The following is a 15,910-nucleotide window of genomic DNA, read 5'->3' as shown; positions in this document are numbered from 1 at the left end:
TCACTGATGCTTGCGCTATTAAGATAATTAAAAGTTAAACGCTATGAGCTGTAGAAGCATCGAAATGAAGGGAAATGCGCACTCACTACATGAAGGATCCACATAATACATATTAAAGGGGAGCGGACCGAGGAAATATCCCGAAGTGTCTCGTCAACCGCGAGACATAGCGGCAAGCTCTCCGTAATAACTGTCTTCTATTCGCGAAAAAGTGTAAGTGCATCCGCGCAGTGACGCCGACGCGGCGTCACGGCGCGAATGGTGACGTCGGGGGACGAAGGTGTTTTAATGCGTTAGCATTAGAAGCCCCGTTCTGAAGAAAAGCCGGCGCCGTAGCGGGGTAAGTGAGGTGTTTGTGTGCAGCGCGGCACGTGACGGAAAAGAGCGAATCAAGCTTGTCTCCGCAAGCTGATTCGCTCTTCTCCCTCACGTAGAAGCGCGGAGCTCATCAGCTGGAGCTGGGGCGGTCGTCACTAAATAGGGGTACAGAGTACCTCATTCGTTTTCCGCGCCGGAGCCGCCGTTCGGTGTCCGCGATTGGACCGATCGTGTCACGTGGTTTCTCGTTCCAAGAACACGCCGTCCATGTTCGATCCCCTCCATCCAAAACCGGTTTCCTGCGTTGCGATCTGGCTCGACTGTTCGCTGTTCTCCAACGGAGAAGGGGGATATTTGCGTCCCGTTGCTAGGCGACGCAGCAGCGCCGGACCCAAGATGGCGGGCCCGTTCGCCGGCGTGGCTCAGTGTCGCTACTCTGCTCCCTATTTAGTGACTCTAGTCAGTTGCGCCTCGTCTCTGGACGTCTTCGGACGTGTCTTGTGCGTTCTTCGAGAGTTTCACGAGCGTCTGAGTTTTCCGTCTCATGTCGTCTGGCAGTTTAAACTGCAATGTTCTCCAATGGATCCCGGACCTTCTACTAGACAAAGCATATAAAAATGTAAGAAGCAGAAAAGAACCAGTTGGAAGCAAGACGACCGTCTAATGCGAACGCATTTTCATCGCATTAATTACATTAATCGCCCTCAAATTTTATTTCATGTTCTCACTTCTCTCTACAGAGAGCTTGCTGCTATGTCTCGCAGTTGACGAGACTCTTCGGGATATTTCCTCGGCTCGCTCTCTTTTTAGTGCATTCTGTGGATCCTTCATGTAGTGAGCGTGCATTTCCCCTCATTTCGCTGTTTTTACGGCTCGTTACGTTTAACTTTTAATTATCTCAACCGCTCGAGCGTCAGGGAATCAAGGTAATGCGCAAAAACATCCGCGAAAACCGCGAAAACCAGCAGACGAAAAACGTGGGGGCGTGGTTTGGACATGTCACCTCATTGGCCAAGAGAACATCGGTCTCGCGAGGTCTTACGAACGCCGCGGAGAAAGTTCAGCATGTCGAGCTTTTTCGCGTCTACTTTCGCCGCCTCCAAGCGACATCGGGCCGGGCGTCATCGAGTCATGCCCAGTTCCCACTTGATGTAACTGGATGCCAAGTTCTCACACCGAACCAAAAAGTTCGACATGGTGAACTTTCTTCACGGCTTTTCGCGATTTTCGCAGACCGATGTTCTCTTGGCCAATGAGGTGACATGTCCAACCCATGCCTCCTCGTTTTTCGTCTGCTGATTTTCGCGGTTGTCGCGGCTGTTTTTTCGCATTACCTTGATTCGCTGACGCTCGAGCCGTTGAGATAATTAAAAGTTAAACGTAACGAGCTGTAGAAGCATCGAAATGAGGGGAAACGCGTGCTCACTACGTGAAGGATCCACAGAAGATTCCAAAAGGTGAGCGTACCGAGGAAATATCCTGAACGAGTGTCGTCAATCGCAAACTTAGGTGCCGACAGCGTGGGGGCATGCCCCCAAACTTTCTCGGGGGGCAGGCACCCTTCGAGAAGTCCACCCAGCTGAAACACCCAAGATGAACGTTTCGAGGGATATCCTACGAATCACGTGTTTCGTGCGAGTGAACATGAAAATCCTGTAAAAATAAAAATTCGTTTCACAGCATCACAACACCTTCCCCGACCTCTGTGTATGAAGAGGGGGGGGGGGGGGGGGGGGGGGGTTGTGCTCCGGCCCTCTCCGGCAGATTGAAAATTATCTGAGAACAATCTTTTTTATTGAAGACTATCTTTTGTAGGACGGGATTCATCCGGCATGTCGTTCGTGATTTATGCCTCAAAGAAACCGCGGTTTGCGTTTTCCCTCATCTCTCCGCCTCAAGAAAAAAAGCTGCAGTGCTGAGAAGCCTCTCATTTGTCTCCTCAAGCGATTTGCTCGATCGTCGCAGGAAATCGCGATAGGAGACCACAGGCAGGCCGCTTCACATTGGCACGCTTCATTAGATGTGGAAACACATAACTTTGCTCGTGCATAAATCTCGAACAATGCAACAGATGAATTTCTGTTCCTTTGTATTGCTATCAAGGTAACAGCATCTTTCGTTGCGCGAGGAGAAATTTTTTGTGCTTTAGTGCCCCTTCCAGGCCGTCTGTATCTAGGTGGCATTGCTACAGCCACATAGGCAGCATTGGCTGATGATTGGCTGAAGCAGACGACGTCCTGACTTTATGCGTCCATGTGGTGAAGGAGTGAGAGGAAGCTATAGGCAGGCCTCCTGTACCTAGGTGGCGCTGAGTTGGCACGCGGCCTGTAATAGGAGCTACGAGTTTTGTTGGTCTATCCTATACAGGGTGTCCCAATTGCGTACACCAAGATGTTATAAGGAGCACTCTTGCACGAAATGAAACCGTGCTGTTTGTGTGTTGCTGAGTGTTGTTAATAGTCGACATATCATGGTTGCCAGTATCTTTTTCCCCCACTGTGCCTAATTAATTAATTGGGTATTATTAGACATACTAATTAGAGGCATCAGTTGGAATGTTTTAGATTGACTGACCAATACGTTTCCAACAAGGTGCACTTTGTGTAGCTTTTCTTCTTGTCCTAAAAACAAAAGAAGCCTGCCAAATAAATAAAAAAGACAACATCTGCAATTCGGGATTTTTTTTTTTTTGCACATGCTATGTTTTGCAATCTTTTTATTGTTGCATATTATATTGTTCATTATTTTTGTGTATTTTTCTATACATGTGTATCTTTGTGTTTGTTTTTTCCCTTTTGAAAACAAATTGTGTTACTTGGGGCATCCCACATACAGGGTGTCTTTTTTTAGGTGGCACAGATTTTGTATTAAAAATCTCTAAGAGGCCCAGATATGCCGTTTGGATGTCTGACATACCAGGCTTGGCGGATATCTTTCCTAGCCGGTCGCGTCGGTGTTTGATGACTAGTTAACTAAAATCCGATTATCAACTTATTAATTAACGAGTTTTAGGAAAAACTGGAAGGGATGTTCCCATTTTTCTTTCAGGGGCCAAAAGGCTGTAACAACCCTGACGCACATGACTTCGAGGCCTTGTGTGAGTGTTTAACAGCACTGAAGAGATAAACAAGTTGACGTTGTAGATACGATCCATGTTGCATTCCACTATCATTAAAAATGGGAACGTCCCTTCGGTGCAACTCAAGCGCACAGATTCGGTTGCGGCTCATTTGCATAGAAAACAAAAACTGCACGTATGTTTAAGCACAGAAACATTTTGAAATTGCTGACAGGTGGAATAGCTTTCGAGTACGATGGTCTTTAACCCTGCCATCTCAGTTTTTCCTAAAGCTCGTCAATTATTAAGTTAATTATCGGATTTTAGTTAATTAGTCATCGAAGACTGATGCGACCGGCTAGGAAAGATGTCTGCCAGGTAAGGTATGTTAGATGCTCGAACGGCATGTCTGGGGATCTCATAGATTTTAATAAAAAATCTGTGGCGCCTAAAAAAACACACCCTGTAGATGTATCTTCTTTTTCGTTTGGTGCATGTGCTGCTTATTAATTCTCCCGCTTTTGATCGCGTAAATCATAACGAAATGATTTCCACGGTGTTTCTTCTTGCTAACACAATGTTGTGGATGTGGCTACAAATAATTATACCAATAACATATACCGAGATTGACAGACCTCGACTTTGAGGAGATCAAAACCAAATGTGACAATCTTCTCCAGTTTTATAATATAGTCTAATATGGCATGTTGATAGGAAACAGCCGTACTGGAGAACAGCTATTCAACAACTCCTTCCTTTTACTTGCAGTTAAAAGGCATTCCTATTCTCTTCAACAATGGTGAAGTAGTTTCCACGTCTCGAGTAGTTTCACGTGCGAATGGTGCGCACGGAACACGTTCGTGAGGAGCACTAAATTTCGCGAATTCTGGATTCTGAATTCATAGCTTAATTGGCTTACTCCATGATAAGCCCGAGATTGCCCGTGGCACATCTTGCAAAAACGATGTTGCACATGTTTGAGCTGTAATACACTTCAAATGCTCATCAGTAACCTTCACTGCCAGCTGTGAAGAAAATTTGCAATTCTGGCACGGTTTCCATTCTGTCAAATTATGCTAGACTTTATGGTGTGCCCTTAAAATTTTCAAAGATTTCAATTTGCAAAACTGTGGGCTCACAGACAGTAAGGGTATGGGAATATTTGCCTCGCAGTAAATCCTTCTGGTGCAATGCGTGGGCAGCTTATGCTGCAAACAGTCGAGGGGCGGACTTGTCTGAGCATTCGGAGAATCCCAGGCTTCCAATGCATATGAAACATAGCATATCAGAGTGCCTTGTCTCTGCCATTATGTTAGAACAGTCAAATGGTTATCATGCGAGTCATTTTGTGACAGCAATATTGTTGGCGCATGACCTTGCAACATGCCACTCTGGTACAGCATTTTTGGAACAACGTATTCCGCGGCCTTACCCAGTGTCGAAGTTTCCATGCACGTTTTGTGAATTTTTGAATTTGCAAACTTCAGTTTTGGTACGGGTCAATCTCTGCTTTTTTTTTTTTTTGCCCCTGTTGTTTCTGTTTTCTTTAGCCTAACCCTGCCTTCCTCTCCTTGACCCCAGCTTGCAGGTTCCCTCCTCCTGCTTATGCCTGCCTTATGTTTTCCTGCAAAAGAGAAACCAAAATTGCTACCCATTCTGCCCGTAACATTCCACCGCTGGCAACATGGGCGCCACGTTTCAAGTGCTAGCTACCGTGGGGAACCACAGAACGAACGCAGTGGTCACCACTGCTTAGCAAGTTGGGACAAGGGACGTAATACGGCACCGTGTTGTGTCCTAACGTAGCTGGAGATTCGTCACGTGAGTAATGTTGAGTTTACTGAAGCACATTGGAACACTTCGCGGTGCACTCAAAAGAAGCATGACTGCCTGGGAATATTTTACATGTGATCTTGCACATAATTCATTGCAAAACTTGGATTGAACTTTAGGAAAGTTCTTAAGGACGGACAGAAAAAAGAAATTGTAGGATCGCTCAAAGGACTGTTTCAGCTTCTGACGACAGTATGTTGCAGTTGATGAAAAAAAGTCAAGTTCCACTTCAGTTACTTCAGCATGTGTTTTGTATAATAGCGACACAGAGTGATATTGTGTGAAGCTGCAAAAGGAGGTTGAAAAGAATAAAAGGCAATGCGCCTGTCAAGTGTGCTACATCTAAGCAAAAGTGACGCTCGCCTAACTTTCAAACAGATGTGGGAAATTGAGGTGTCCCAAGAATAACTTGAGTTGTTTCTTGTTCCACTTTTTTTTTTTTAGGATCTCTAATTTTGAAGTGTGCCTACAAGATTTATTGGAGGATAGGCAAGTGTCGTTCTCCAAGAGCCCCTGGAGGGACCTCACTCCAAGCGAGAAGGTGCGTTGACTTTTCCTCAGGGTTGTAAAATAATAATAATAATAATAATTTAAAAAGTTATGAATTACGTATCGTAGCCCATAACTTAGTGCCACGCTAATGTTTGCGGGCTGTAGAAAGTGCCGTATAATACATTTTCTAATGTGCAGGCATGTATCGTAGATGTTGCACCATTGAATTTTTTGTGATGGTGAATCTCTTCACCAATAGCTCTCTACATTGAAGTGGCTGCTTGACCATGCCTATGAGAGCAAGGAAGAGGAACTCTCAGAATTCTTGGACGATCACTACGATCCAGACGATTTGGTGAGTGAATGCGAATCTCGTTTGGTTGGCTAGTTGGTCATTGTTCGGACAGCAATGCTATCTTGTGGCCTGGGTGTTTTTCTGCTCTGCGAATATTTGTGTATTTTCTAAAAGTGGATATTTAGCAATCATTGAATAAACTGACTTGAATTGTTATGGAATGGGTAACTGCTACTAGGAGGTGACAGGCCAGCTGCTGTACATGCGAATTTCCTGAGTTTAAGGAGAAATGGGAGGACAAGAACAGACTGAAGTGGACAGGAGTGTCAGCATTCAGAATATATGGACATTCTGATGCTGTCCTGTAGCTTTGCTGCGTGACTGAATTTTCTCAAGGTTTGCTTCGTGCTATGGGCAGCTATGGGAATATATGGTAATGTGGGAATATGCTATGGGAATATGTTTGTAGTAAATGCAAACGTATACGGTAACAACGCAGCAACTACCAGTACATTATGTCTATGGGGGCCCCTTTCAAGTACCAACTGCCATTCAAGTAACTCAGGGAACAGGTGCTGACGCTAATTCTCGTTGTTTACCAACTACCATGTTCCGTGAATACAATAGCATTCTTCGTAGTCCCCCTATTTTACTTCTGGCCAACAAAACAACTGAGCTTGGTAATGCATTGCTGCTTTATTCTGTTCTGTATAAAGTAGCCACTCAGTTACTGTCTTTGTCCGTCTATTGCCTATCTTTGTGGAGTAAGAAACAGGGCACCTACCCAAATAGTCTACATACTAAGAACTGAGCTAAGCTAGTGACTTGGGCTAGTTGGTACATCTTGAACAGGGAAGAACTGTTCGTTTGGTGTCTGCAGAAGCTGTCATTTTGTTATGTTTGGTTCAGTAATATGTTAATGTTTGTTATATTACTTGGGATAGTAAACAGAAGACTCCAGCCCAGATTAAGGAATGGGGTCCCGACGTTTCGGATCCAATTTGACTCCTTCCTCACGGGCGACTGTAGTGACTGCAGTGGCTCAGTCACCACTGAGGAAGGAGCCCCCTTAGCGATTCTGAGATGTCTGGACTTCCTTTTTGAACCCTGGTTGCAGTTTTGTGTTTACCATAGTTTTCCCCCCCACCAGGCACACATGTGTTCAAACCATTACTGAAAATGTGTGCACAGATTCAGAATTTTCCCCCCACAAAATGCGCCGATATGAATTTGTTTCTCGATCCACATCTAATGCGCATGCACTGTTTCTGTCATGCAGCGAGGCATATGCGTAGGACAGGATGCTTTCGACAATGTGTATTGGTACCTGGAAGGTAGGTCCCACGCTTTTTCATCTTTCTAGGTAGAAATCAAAATATAAAAAGAAGCATTTAATTGCACAGAGTCACAGTTTGGCATGTGTCCTTACGGTTGGTTGGTCATGTGACCCTCAGACCTGCGGCTGTACCGGGAAGCGAAGAAGGCCCAGCGCAGTGGTGGTAGCAGCGGCCCTGGGGAGTGGGACTGCATCTGCCTGACGTTATCGGACTGGCAGCTGTTTCTGAAGCAGTTCCGCAAGTCTTCCAACCCGCAAGAGAAGCAACTCTACGCTTTCCTTGGTTGCCACCTGTTCCCCCTCGTGCAGGCTCACGCACAGGTATTTTGACAGTTTGTATAAGTAAGGTAGTAGTGTGAGGCAGGCCTTCCCTTCGGCATGGTCTGCCTGTTTGCCAGCGAGAGCAGCCCTGTAAGAACTCGAGGAAGGTTCTGACTTATGAACCTCAATGACTTACTGTAGTGGTAACTCCACCTGTAATGTGAAGCAAAAACTTGATGTCCAGAGCCACCAATATTTCGAAAAGAGGCTCTCTCTCAGGGAACGGTCTCTCTTCTCTGATAGAGCTTTTACTTCCTCCACTGCACTAACTCCACTGCAGTGCTGAACTTTCCACTTCTCAATGTTCACGAACTGTAATGGTTTTCATGATTGCTGTCACTGAAAGCATGGGACAACAATGCAGTCACCACATAACAAATCCCTTAGGGATGACAAAATTGGGTGAACTGTCACGGATGTCAGGGCGTGCAAAATGCTGCAGAAGAGCCAGGCTGAATAAGTGAGCAGTTGTAGCTGTCAACACGAAGTGCTCAAGAAACATAAGCAGAGGATGCATGTGTAAATATTTTGGGACTTGCAAAAAGTAGAAATGAGCAAATTTTCGGCACCTTGTAATATGTAGTAATTGGTAAACTGTGCCAAAGCACACCGGACTGCCAAGTTATGTTAAGATCTGCTACGACTGGAGCCTGGAGTTTTAGCGTTTAACCTGAGTTTTTCCCGGATTTGCACCCAGAATTGAAGGTTGCCTCTTTCGGCTGAGACCCGATTTTTTCCCGGCGAATTGCCCTCGCTAAGACGTCTCTACAAACGTACACTAATTTGTTTGTCAGCAAATGCAGTTACATCACCGTTTTGTACCAAACCAGTACAGTGTGTGTTAAAGCTTCATTGGTGGTACATGAGTCTGTTGTGAGTTAAGCGTCGTTAGTTTTCCCTCAAACTCAAGGAAATGTTAACAACAACCAGTACAGTTAGTTCGAGTAACTAAACCCGATTTCTTCCCGACTTTAGCGTACTGGAAGTATTTTTCCACCCGAATCCCCATGAATTTAGGGCACATGTTTATTTAACAAATTTAAAAAAATATATATTTCCCTAAAAAAAGATATAAAACTTCATGCTTTAGTTACGACCTGTGCACACGAGGTTTGACTGTGACAGTATCATTGTCAGGCAAAAATGAAAGTTTAACGACCATGTTCTCGCACCACCTCAGGGATCCCTAGGCCCTGGTGTCCGTCTTAATGACCGTGCCAGGGCTTCCTTTTTACGAGCGCGTGCTCGGTGCTTCGCCAATGCTATGGAGAGGGCTTCTCGAAGCACACTGGGCTCTACCCAAGCACCACAACATCTTGGGCCAATATTGGACCGATATTGGCAATATACTAGCTAGACGTTGTGCTGCTTGGGTAGGGATCCTTTAGGGCCTGTCGAGAATACGGTGGTAAATTGTCCGGAGGTTGAACGGGGAACATTCTTGCGTTACAGAGCCTGCAGGAGCGCGACCGCGCGACGGAGAACCGCTGGCTTCTGGAGCGCGAGCGGGAAGAAGTTTCCCGCACCCAGGCCATGAAGTGCAACGGGGCATCCTCCGTGGACACCCCCGAGGCCCCCCTTGTCGCCCCCACCGTGGCCACGCCAGCCGACCTGGGCGACTGTAAAATTTCTGCCCCTGCCAAGGAGGAAGAAGGGCCCCCCTCTTCCTGCGCGGGACCCCAGCAGCCGACCCCCCCTTCCGGCCAAGGAGGGCCCCCGGTGGTGGGGGGTTCGCAGTGTATGGCGGCCTCACCGTCGGGTGGAACAATAGTCAACGGTGGAGGAGGACCACCCGCCGGAAGAGATTGTGGTCCGCCTCCATTAATCGAAGGTGACCGCGGCTTCTCCCTTCCTTGCTTCACTGCAGACGTGCATGTTCGTGCTTCTATCCCGGACGCATACTGCTCAGTGTAATAATGTGTGAATGTGCTTTTGAGCATTCGGTGTTCAGTGAGGTTTAAATACTGTAATTATGCAATGCTTGAAATCCTTGCATCCAGTTTGATTTGTTTGTTTTTTGTTGTTTTTTTTTTGTTTCTTGCTCTTCACGTTTGTGTGTTGTGAGGTCATGATACGAAGAAAGTGGTCGCGGTTACACGAGCGCATCCCCTGTAGGTCCTCCATGAATTCGAAAGCTGTCATAAAAAACAAAGGAGAAATCCGCACTTTTCTTCCGTTATGATGACGGTAGCATTTCCTTGAGTTTGAGGAGTTCTGAACAGAGACAGATTGGACCAAGAAACAGAAAAGAATGGGATGGGACAGGCTTCAAATGCTTTAATACTACAGCGGGTACCGATACATAAAATGCAAAGAGACAAGGGAGGGTGATAGGGAGCAAGGAGAACACAGCATTGCCATCGCAGAAGGAACAGAATCTTCGTCCATCTTTCTGAACTCCTCAAGCTCAAGGTGATGTTACTGTCACCACAATTATACCAGCTAGCTTGCATACTGTTACTATGTTCTACTTCCCTCATGGTTTTAATGGGAATAGCGTTGGCAGTACCATTGTTAACTGGAAATTTGATTTAATTTTGCAGCTTCTTCTCTTCAGCCTTTGAGTGACAACCCAAGTGAAGGTTCTGTCACAAGTAACAAAGAGAATGCTCCTCCCATGCCTGGCCCATGTGAGTGCCACAATATGAGTTTGTTGTAAACATTACTACAGCACATTGCTGTTGTGATTCAGGAAACCTGTCTTGTATGTGTAAGATAAATTGTGGTTTCGTACTCAATATTTTCTTAGGAGATACGTATAAAAGTGAAAAATGTTCCGTATCGTATCAAATAGTATACATAATGCAGAAATATTCGACAGCTTTTTGTTTTTGTGTTTTCAGATAGCTTTGCTAAGCAATGTTATTATTGACATCAGACAAACCTTCATTCGACAGGTGTAGTAAAATGTAGTGGTGCGACATACAGATAACGCTCCGAGCAGCAGGGGGAAGTATGTTAAAGGGGCACTAAAGTGCAAAAACCAGTTCACTTCAAATTACATTACACGCTATGTTAATTTCGTACTTGTTATCATAATTCAAAACTTCGATTCCATTATGTTAAGCTACATTCAAAATTATACCAGTTTCTTTCTTGCTTCGGCGCTAAGCAGTGAACGACGTTTCAGCTTGTGCATCAGTGTTTTTAGTCCACGTGCCACGCCATGGAGCAGTCCCGGTGAAAAACATGGTGTGCGTTGCGAAACGAACTGGTGTCGCTGTCCGTAGGACATGAAGATAAATATTGTCAGTGGAACATTCACGAGAATTGTTGTGGGCCATTGTTCAGTGAATCGGTATTGAAAGATGCAGCAGTGCACATCATGCCACGCATATATGTAACACTACAATCGGACTCGTTCCAAATCCACACACCCACGATACGTATGCGTGCACTTCTCCTGCTGTCTCACTGGATGCCGCCAATCTTTGCCTCCTGGGGATCCCATTCATTGTTACCAAAGTTGGCTCTGAATTTCATAGCGTTTTTCTTCAAAATGGTAGAGTTGTGTGAACTCATTTAGTTTAAATTGTGCTAATTGAAACACAAACTTTCATTTGAGAGCAGGTTGTTTTTGCATTTTAGTGCGCCTTTAATTGTAATATGGCAGGAAAGGTCACGCAGACTCGCTATTCCTTTTAAAGTAATTCCCGTCTTTGCATCACTGTGTTGGGGCAGAGGTGTGTTCTTTTTCTGGCGCTTCACGGCTCTGTTCCAGTCTGCCACAGTTTATTTATTTATTGATTGTCGCTGTGAGCACAAATGCAGGCCTACACTACCAAAAATGACATGCTCTGGCTACCATGGTTTCCTGAGAGTGGTGAGGGTCAACCTGCAATTGCAGTGCAATGATGCTCCAAGCATTGCCTCCGTTACATTGCATCAACTCCGACACACTTACTAACTGTAATCATATTTCTGCATTACGTTTACGGCATTCTGCATGACTGCAAAGTGTAAAAGCAGAGGAAAAGCCAGGTTTTGCTTAAAGCGAGGATGTTTTATGCACGTCATACTTATTTTATTGTGTGACATCATTCAACGTGTCACCATGATACATGTATAGCTTTTTACTTTAACATACACATCTCTGAATTTCAGCCCCAGACATGACTACGAGCAACAACACACTACCTCCGCTGCTTCAGCAGCAGCAGCAGCAACAGCAGCAGCAACAACAACAACAACAACAACACCAAATTCAACTTCCTCCACAGCACCCTTCCATGATGATGATAGGTGGAGCTGGTGTCCCGACCATGTCCTCAATGTCAGGGGCAGGCATGCCACACCAGCAGATGAGTGCTGGTCCCCCTCACCCCATGGTTGCCATGGGCCAGCACACAGGAGGAGGTCCCCATCCTTCAATGCCTGTGCAGGCCCTGCCCAGCAACCTGGGCGTTGGGCCCCCAAAGGGTGCCCATATGGGTGGTCCCCCTCCTCAGTCCCATCATCAGGGGATGGACGCACAATATATGCAGCAACAGAGTCAGATCTTTGTGTTTACCACTGCACTAGCCAATCAGGCAGCAGAGGCAGTTCTCACAGGACAGTGCCCTTCCATCATTGCATTTCATTGCGCACAGCCGGGAACGAAAAGGTTTCTGGAGGTGAGCAGGACTTGTCACGTTTGCTTGAGTTTTGTTGTCGGTTTAGTGTATCATTGGAGGTATTGACAATCAATCGGAACCGCGGACTGTGCCACTGAATATTTTTTTACCCATCTGATTTGCATCGTCACTTAAGGTAAAATGAAAAAAAGAAAACTTTCCAAAGTCCAGATTCAGCCACAAATACAGGCACTGGAAAACGCTAAGCACTGTGCATTAAGCACAGCTGCTTGACATCTTCTATTCATCTAAAATGTGCGAAGCAATGTTCTAAACCCCCCCCCCCAAAAAAAAAATCCCCCCCCCCCAAAGCGAAACCTATTTTGTAGCGTTTGAGCAGAAATTGAGGAAGGGCCCACAGGCACTTTGTTGCTTTGCTTTCAAAACGAATATTGAGGGTTAAATAATGTGAAAGAACAGCTCACAAAACCTCGGCCGGACTCGGGATGAGAACTCTCGAATTCGTTCGGAGCCCGCCGTCAAAGTGACTTCGAGGCCCAATGCACGTGGGCCGGGCTCGTTGTTTCGGGCCGGCCCGGCCCTTTGCAGTGCTCTACCTTGCCTATCAGCAAGATGCCACATTGAGGCACTCCATCTCTTTGCAGAAACACCCCCTGAAGATCCAGCAGTTCAACAAACAAAGTCCAGCAGCATGGCTCAACAGTCTTGCCCAAATGAAGCAGCAGCGTGGAGGAGCGCAGATGGGACCCATGAAAGGAGCATCTATCCCGCAGCACTTTGGTGGCCCCACGCCCCATCCTCAGGGCGGCTCGGCGCCTTTCTGTGGCCCACAACACGGTTGCGGTATGCCACACACTGGCGGCCCGCCATCCGCTCCTTCCTGGACACAGCAGCAGCAGCAGCAGCCTGGTGGTGGAGTACCGCATCAGGAGATGTGGGGTGGGGGTGCGACACCTTACGGTCCCGCTGGAGGAGGACCTAGGGGTGCCCGACCGCCTCATGCCGGTCCTCAGGGATGTGGCCCTCCAAACGGCGGAGGAGGGTCATGTTTTCCGGCAGGTTTCCAAGGTGGACCTAGTTGTGGCACGCTGCCGGGAAATCCTTCTCAGACCACTGCAGGTGGGCATAGTAGGGCGGAGACACCTGGAACATTTTTGACTGCCTTGCAGGGTGCATGATGTGAACAGAACAAACAGACACGAACAAAGCACATTTTGCTCTTTCCCTCCTCCCTCCCTCTCGAGCTGTGCAGATAGGCCAACCAATCAAAAAGGGTTTGTGGAGACGAAGGGGGGAGGGGGATGGGGGGCTTGACAATGCGCCCCGCATTGTCATGCCACTTGAGAAAGAGAGAAGAGGAAAGTAAAAACTGTAGTTTTCTTCGCGCTTAAATCACAAATTATACAACGGATCAATCCAGTTCCTTTTGTATTGCTGTGAAGGAAATGGTGTCTTCCATTCCACGAAGAGAAGGTTTTACATTTTAATGCCCTTTTAAAGTCATAAGGAATGTCATCCTCACTTGGTGACGTACTGCTCCGATAGCTTAAGCTATGCTTTGAACATTTGTCCATCATGCTTGAAGCTCACACGCAAAAACTTAAAATATATGTTTTCAGATTCTCTACAGAACTACCTATAGTATAACTTTTAGACTCGTAAAGACTTTTCCGTCCCTTACTTGCTGACGTATGGTCATTTGAACAGGAGTAAAGGTTCCTGACGAGAACTTGACACCTCAGCAACGGCAACACAGAGAAGAGCAGTTAGCCATGATTCGCAAGATGCATCAGCTGCTGTTTCCAGAGGCAACTGGTATGGCACCTTCAAGTAGTGGGCCCCAGTCTGGGGGACCGCCTTTGAGGCAAGGCCCCCAAGACCCTCACCATCATGGTGGCCCGCCTAACACAGCTCCACATGGTGGACCTAGTCCACACCCGGCCTTCCAGCAGAGCTGCATCGACCACCAGCACCCTGAAGGAAGTGGGGGTCCCCATTTCCCTGGTGGTAATTTGGCTCATCTCTCCATTTTCATGTGTGCCTGTGTCAGTGACTCTGAACTTGATTAACACAATTCAGTGCAGCCACAATTTGTTGTAGAAGGAGCTCTGGATTTCCTCGCACAGTTAATGCACCCGCTCTAGTTTACTGTGTTTCGGGTTTTAAAAAGTGTGTAATTATGTTAGGAAATACAGTGCTTCTGCATCAATTACATCAGACCATTTCTTAGAGGAGCATCTTTCATGTGCATCTCAGCTTATACTGGCACGATTTCTCTGACCACATGTCTCCAGATAACTAGAGAGACACAACACTGTTTCACTGGTGGCTGCCCTAACACAGCAGGTGCAGAAGCAAAAGAAAATTATAGTAAAAACGAGCTACAGAAATATATATACCAAACAGAGCTGTGCGAATAGCACAATTTCCATTGCAAATAGTTTACGAATATTTCACTTGCACTGCGAATCGAATTCGAATAGTCAGAAAAGGCCCAATTTGAATAATTTCGAATACCTCACGGTGAAATATTTTTTATCTTTTCTATTAGGTGATGAATTTCTGCTCCAAACATGTGAGCCTTTTACCCAGCATAACATAACGCGAGGGAAGGGTCCCTCCATGTTGTGTATGGCGGTGTTTTCCAAACTTTTGGCGGTGACGGACACCCGGAGGAGATTAGAACCAATTCACGGACCCCCCCCCCCCCCACACACACCGTCACAGCCATTGCATAACCAGCAACCTCGTCAGCTGCTGCGTGCTTTCGATACAGCTGCAGAAACGATTCCGGACTGGTTTCTTCTTCTTGTTTGTATGTTTATGACGCGGACAAACGTGCATTGCAGGACTTTTCTATCAGAAATTAGAAGCTAGCCGTTGAAGCATGCTTGTAGCAATTTTGGAAGTTCTGGGTGTTTGGAAATCGGGCAGTATGTACGAGGGCGTGATTGTGGGGACGAAAATCCTCACTGAAATGTGAGAGACGGTCGCGGACCCCCACGGACACTCTCGCGGACCCCCAGGGGTCCGCGGACCACACTTTGGGAAACACTGGTGTATGGTAGACTGCATTAGTGGGATGAACTACATTGAGAGTTAGCCAACATGTTCCATCCAACCTGCTTTGTGTACATCTCCTCATTTCTGTGTTTACATATGTGCATCTGTTACTGAACTCTGAAAGTTTGGAGTATGTTTACCGGAACCTGCAATGCCCAGAGTACGGTGTTGACCATGAGCTCACAAAATTTGTAGACTTTACCGAGAGAATATTGTAAACAGTGTAAATCAGGCTTCACCTAACGCTCTACTGTTATGAGGTGAAGCCGATTGCAGAGTGGAGCCGCACCCTAAAATAGCAATGGCAGCAACGTGAAGTGGGCTTCACCTAACTCTTGGAGGTAATAAGGCGAAGCCGACTTGGAGAATGGCAATAGCGATACTGCTCACTTCGTCCAGTATACCACATTTATAGTTACAATACATAACTCCTCCCCCCCGCTACTGATGAAGCCACGTTGAAAAGTCAAGGGTACCCGAAACGCGTAGGTGCTTGCCGTGGACAAGTGCTTCTTCGCAGTACAGTATTATTCGAAAAATATTCGAAAATTTTGAATACTGAAAATAGGTTGCGAATAGCATAAGATATTCAATTCATATTCGAAATTTCGAATATTTGC

The 15,910-nt window shown here is 46.3% G+C and overlaps 1 protein-coding gene across 1 annotated transcript in view; it reads left to right on the top strand.

Moving 5' to 3' along the window:
• LOC135391102 (trithorax group protein osa-like) overlaps window positions 1–15,910 on the top strand; it is a 48,804-nt gene that overhangs the window by 24,147 nt on the left and 8,747 nt on the right. Inside the window, exons 4-12 of the mRNA XM_064621199.1 lie at window positions 5,654–5,750; window positions 5,961–6,056; window positions 7,276–7,330; window positions 7,451–7,653; window positions 9,106–9,484; window positions 10,197–10,283; window positions 11,758–12,266; window positions 12,872–13,346; window positions 13,935–14,234. Of these exons, the coding sequence (XP_064477269.1) occupies window positions 5,654–5,750; window positions 5,961–6,056; window positions 7,276–7,330; window positions 7,451–7,653; window positions 9,106–9,484; window positions 10,197–10,283; window positions 11,758–12,266; window positions 12,872–13,346; window positions 13,935–14,234 (2,201 nt within the window). The remainder of the gene's footprint in view (window positions 1–5,653; window positions 5,751–5,960; window positions 6,057–7,275; window positions 7,331–7,450; window positions 7,654–9,105; window positions 9,485–10,196; window positions 10,284–11,757; window positions 12,267–12,871; window positions 13,347–13,934; window positions 14,235–15,910) is intronic.

This window comes from Ornithodoros turicata, chromosome 4 (genome assembly GCF_037126465.1).
Source record: "Ornithodoros turicata isolate Travis chromosome 4, ASM3712646v1, whole genome shotgun sequence".
NCBI lineage: Eukaryota > Metazoa > Arthropoda > Arachnida > Ixodida > Argasidae > Ornithodoros > Ornithodoros turicata.
This window is presented reverse-complemented; position numbering and strand designations above follow the sequence as displayed.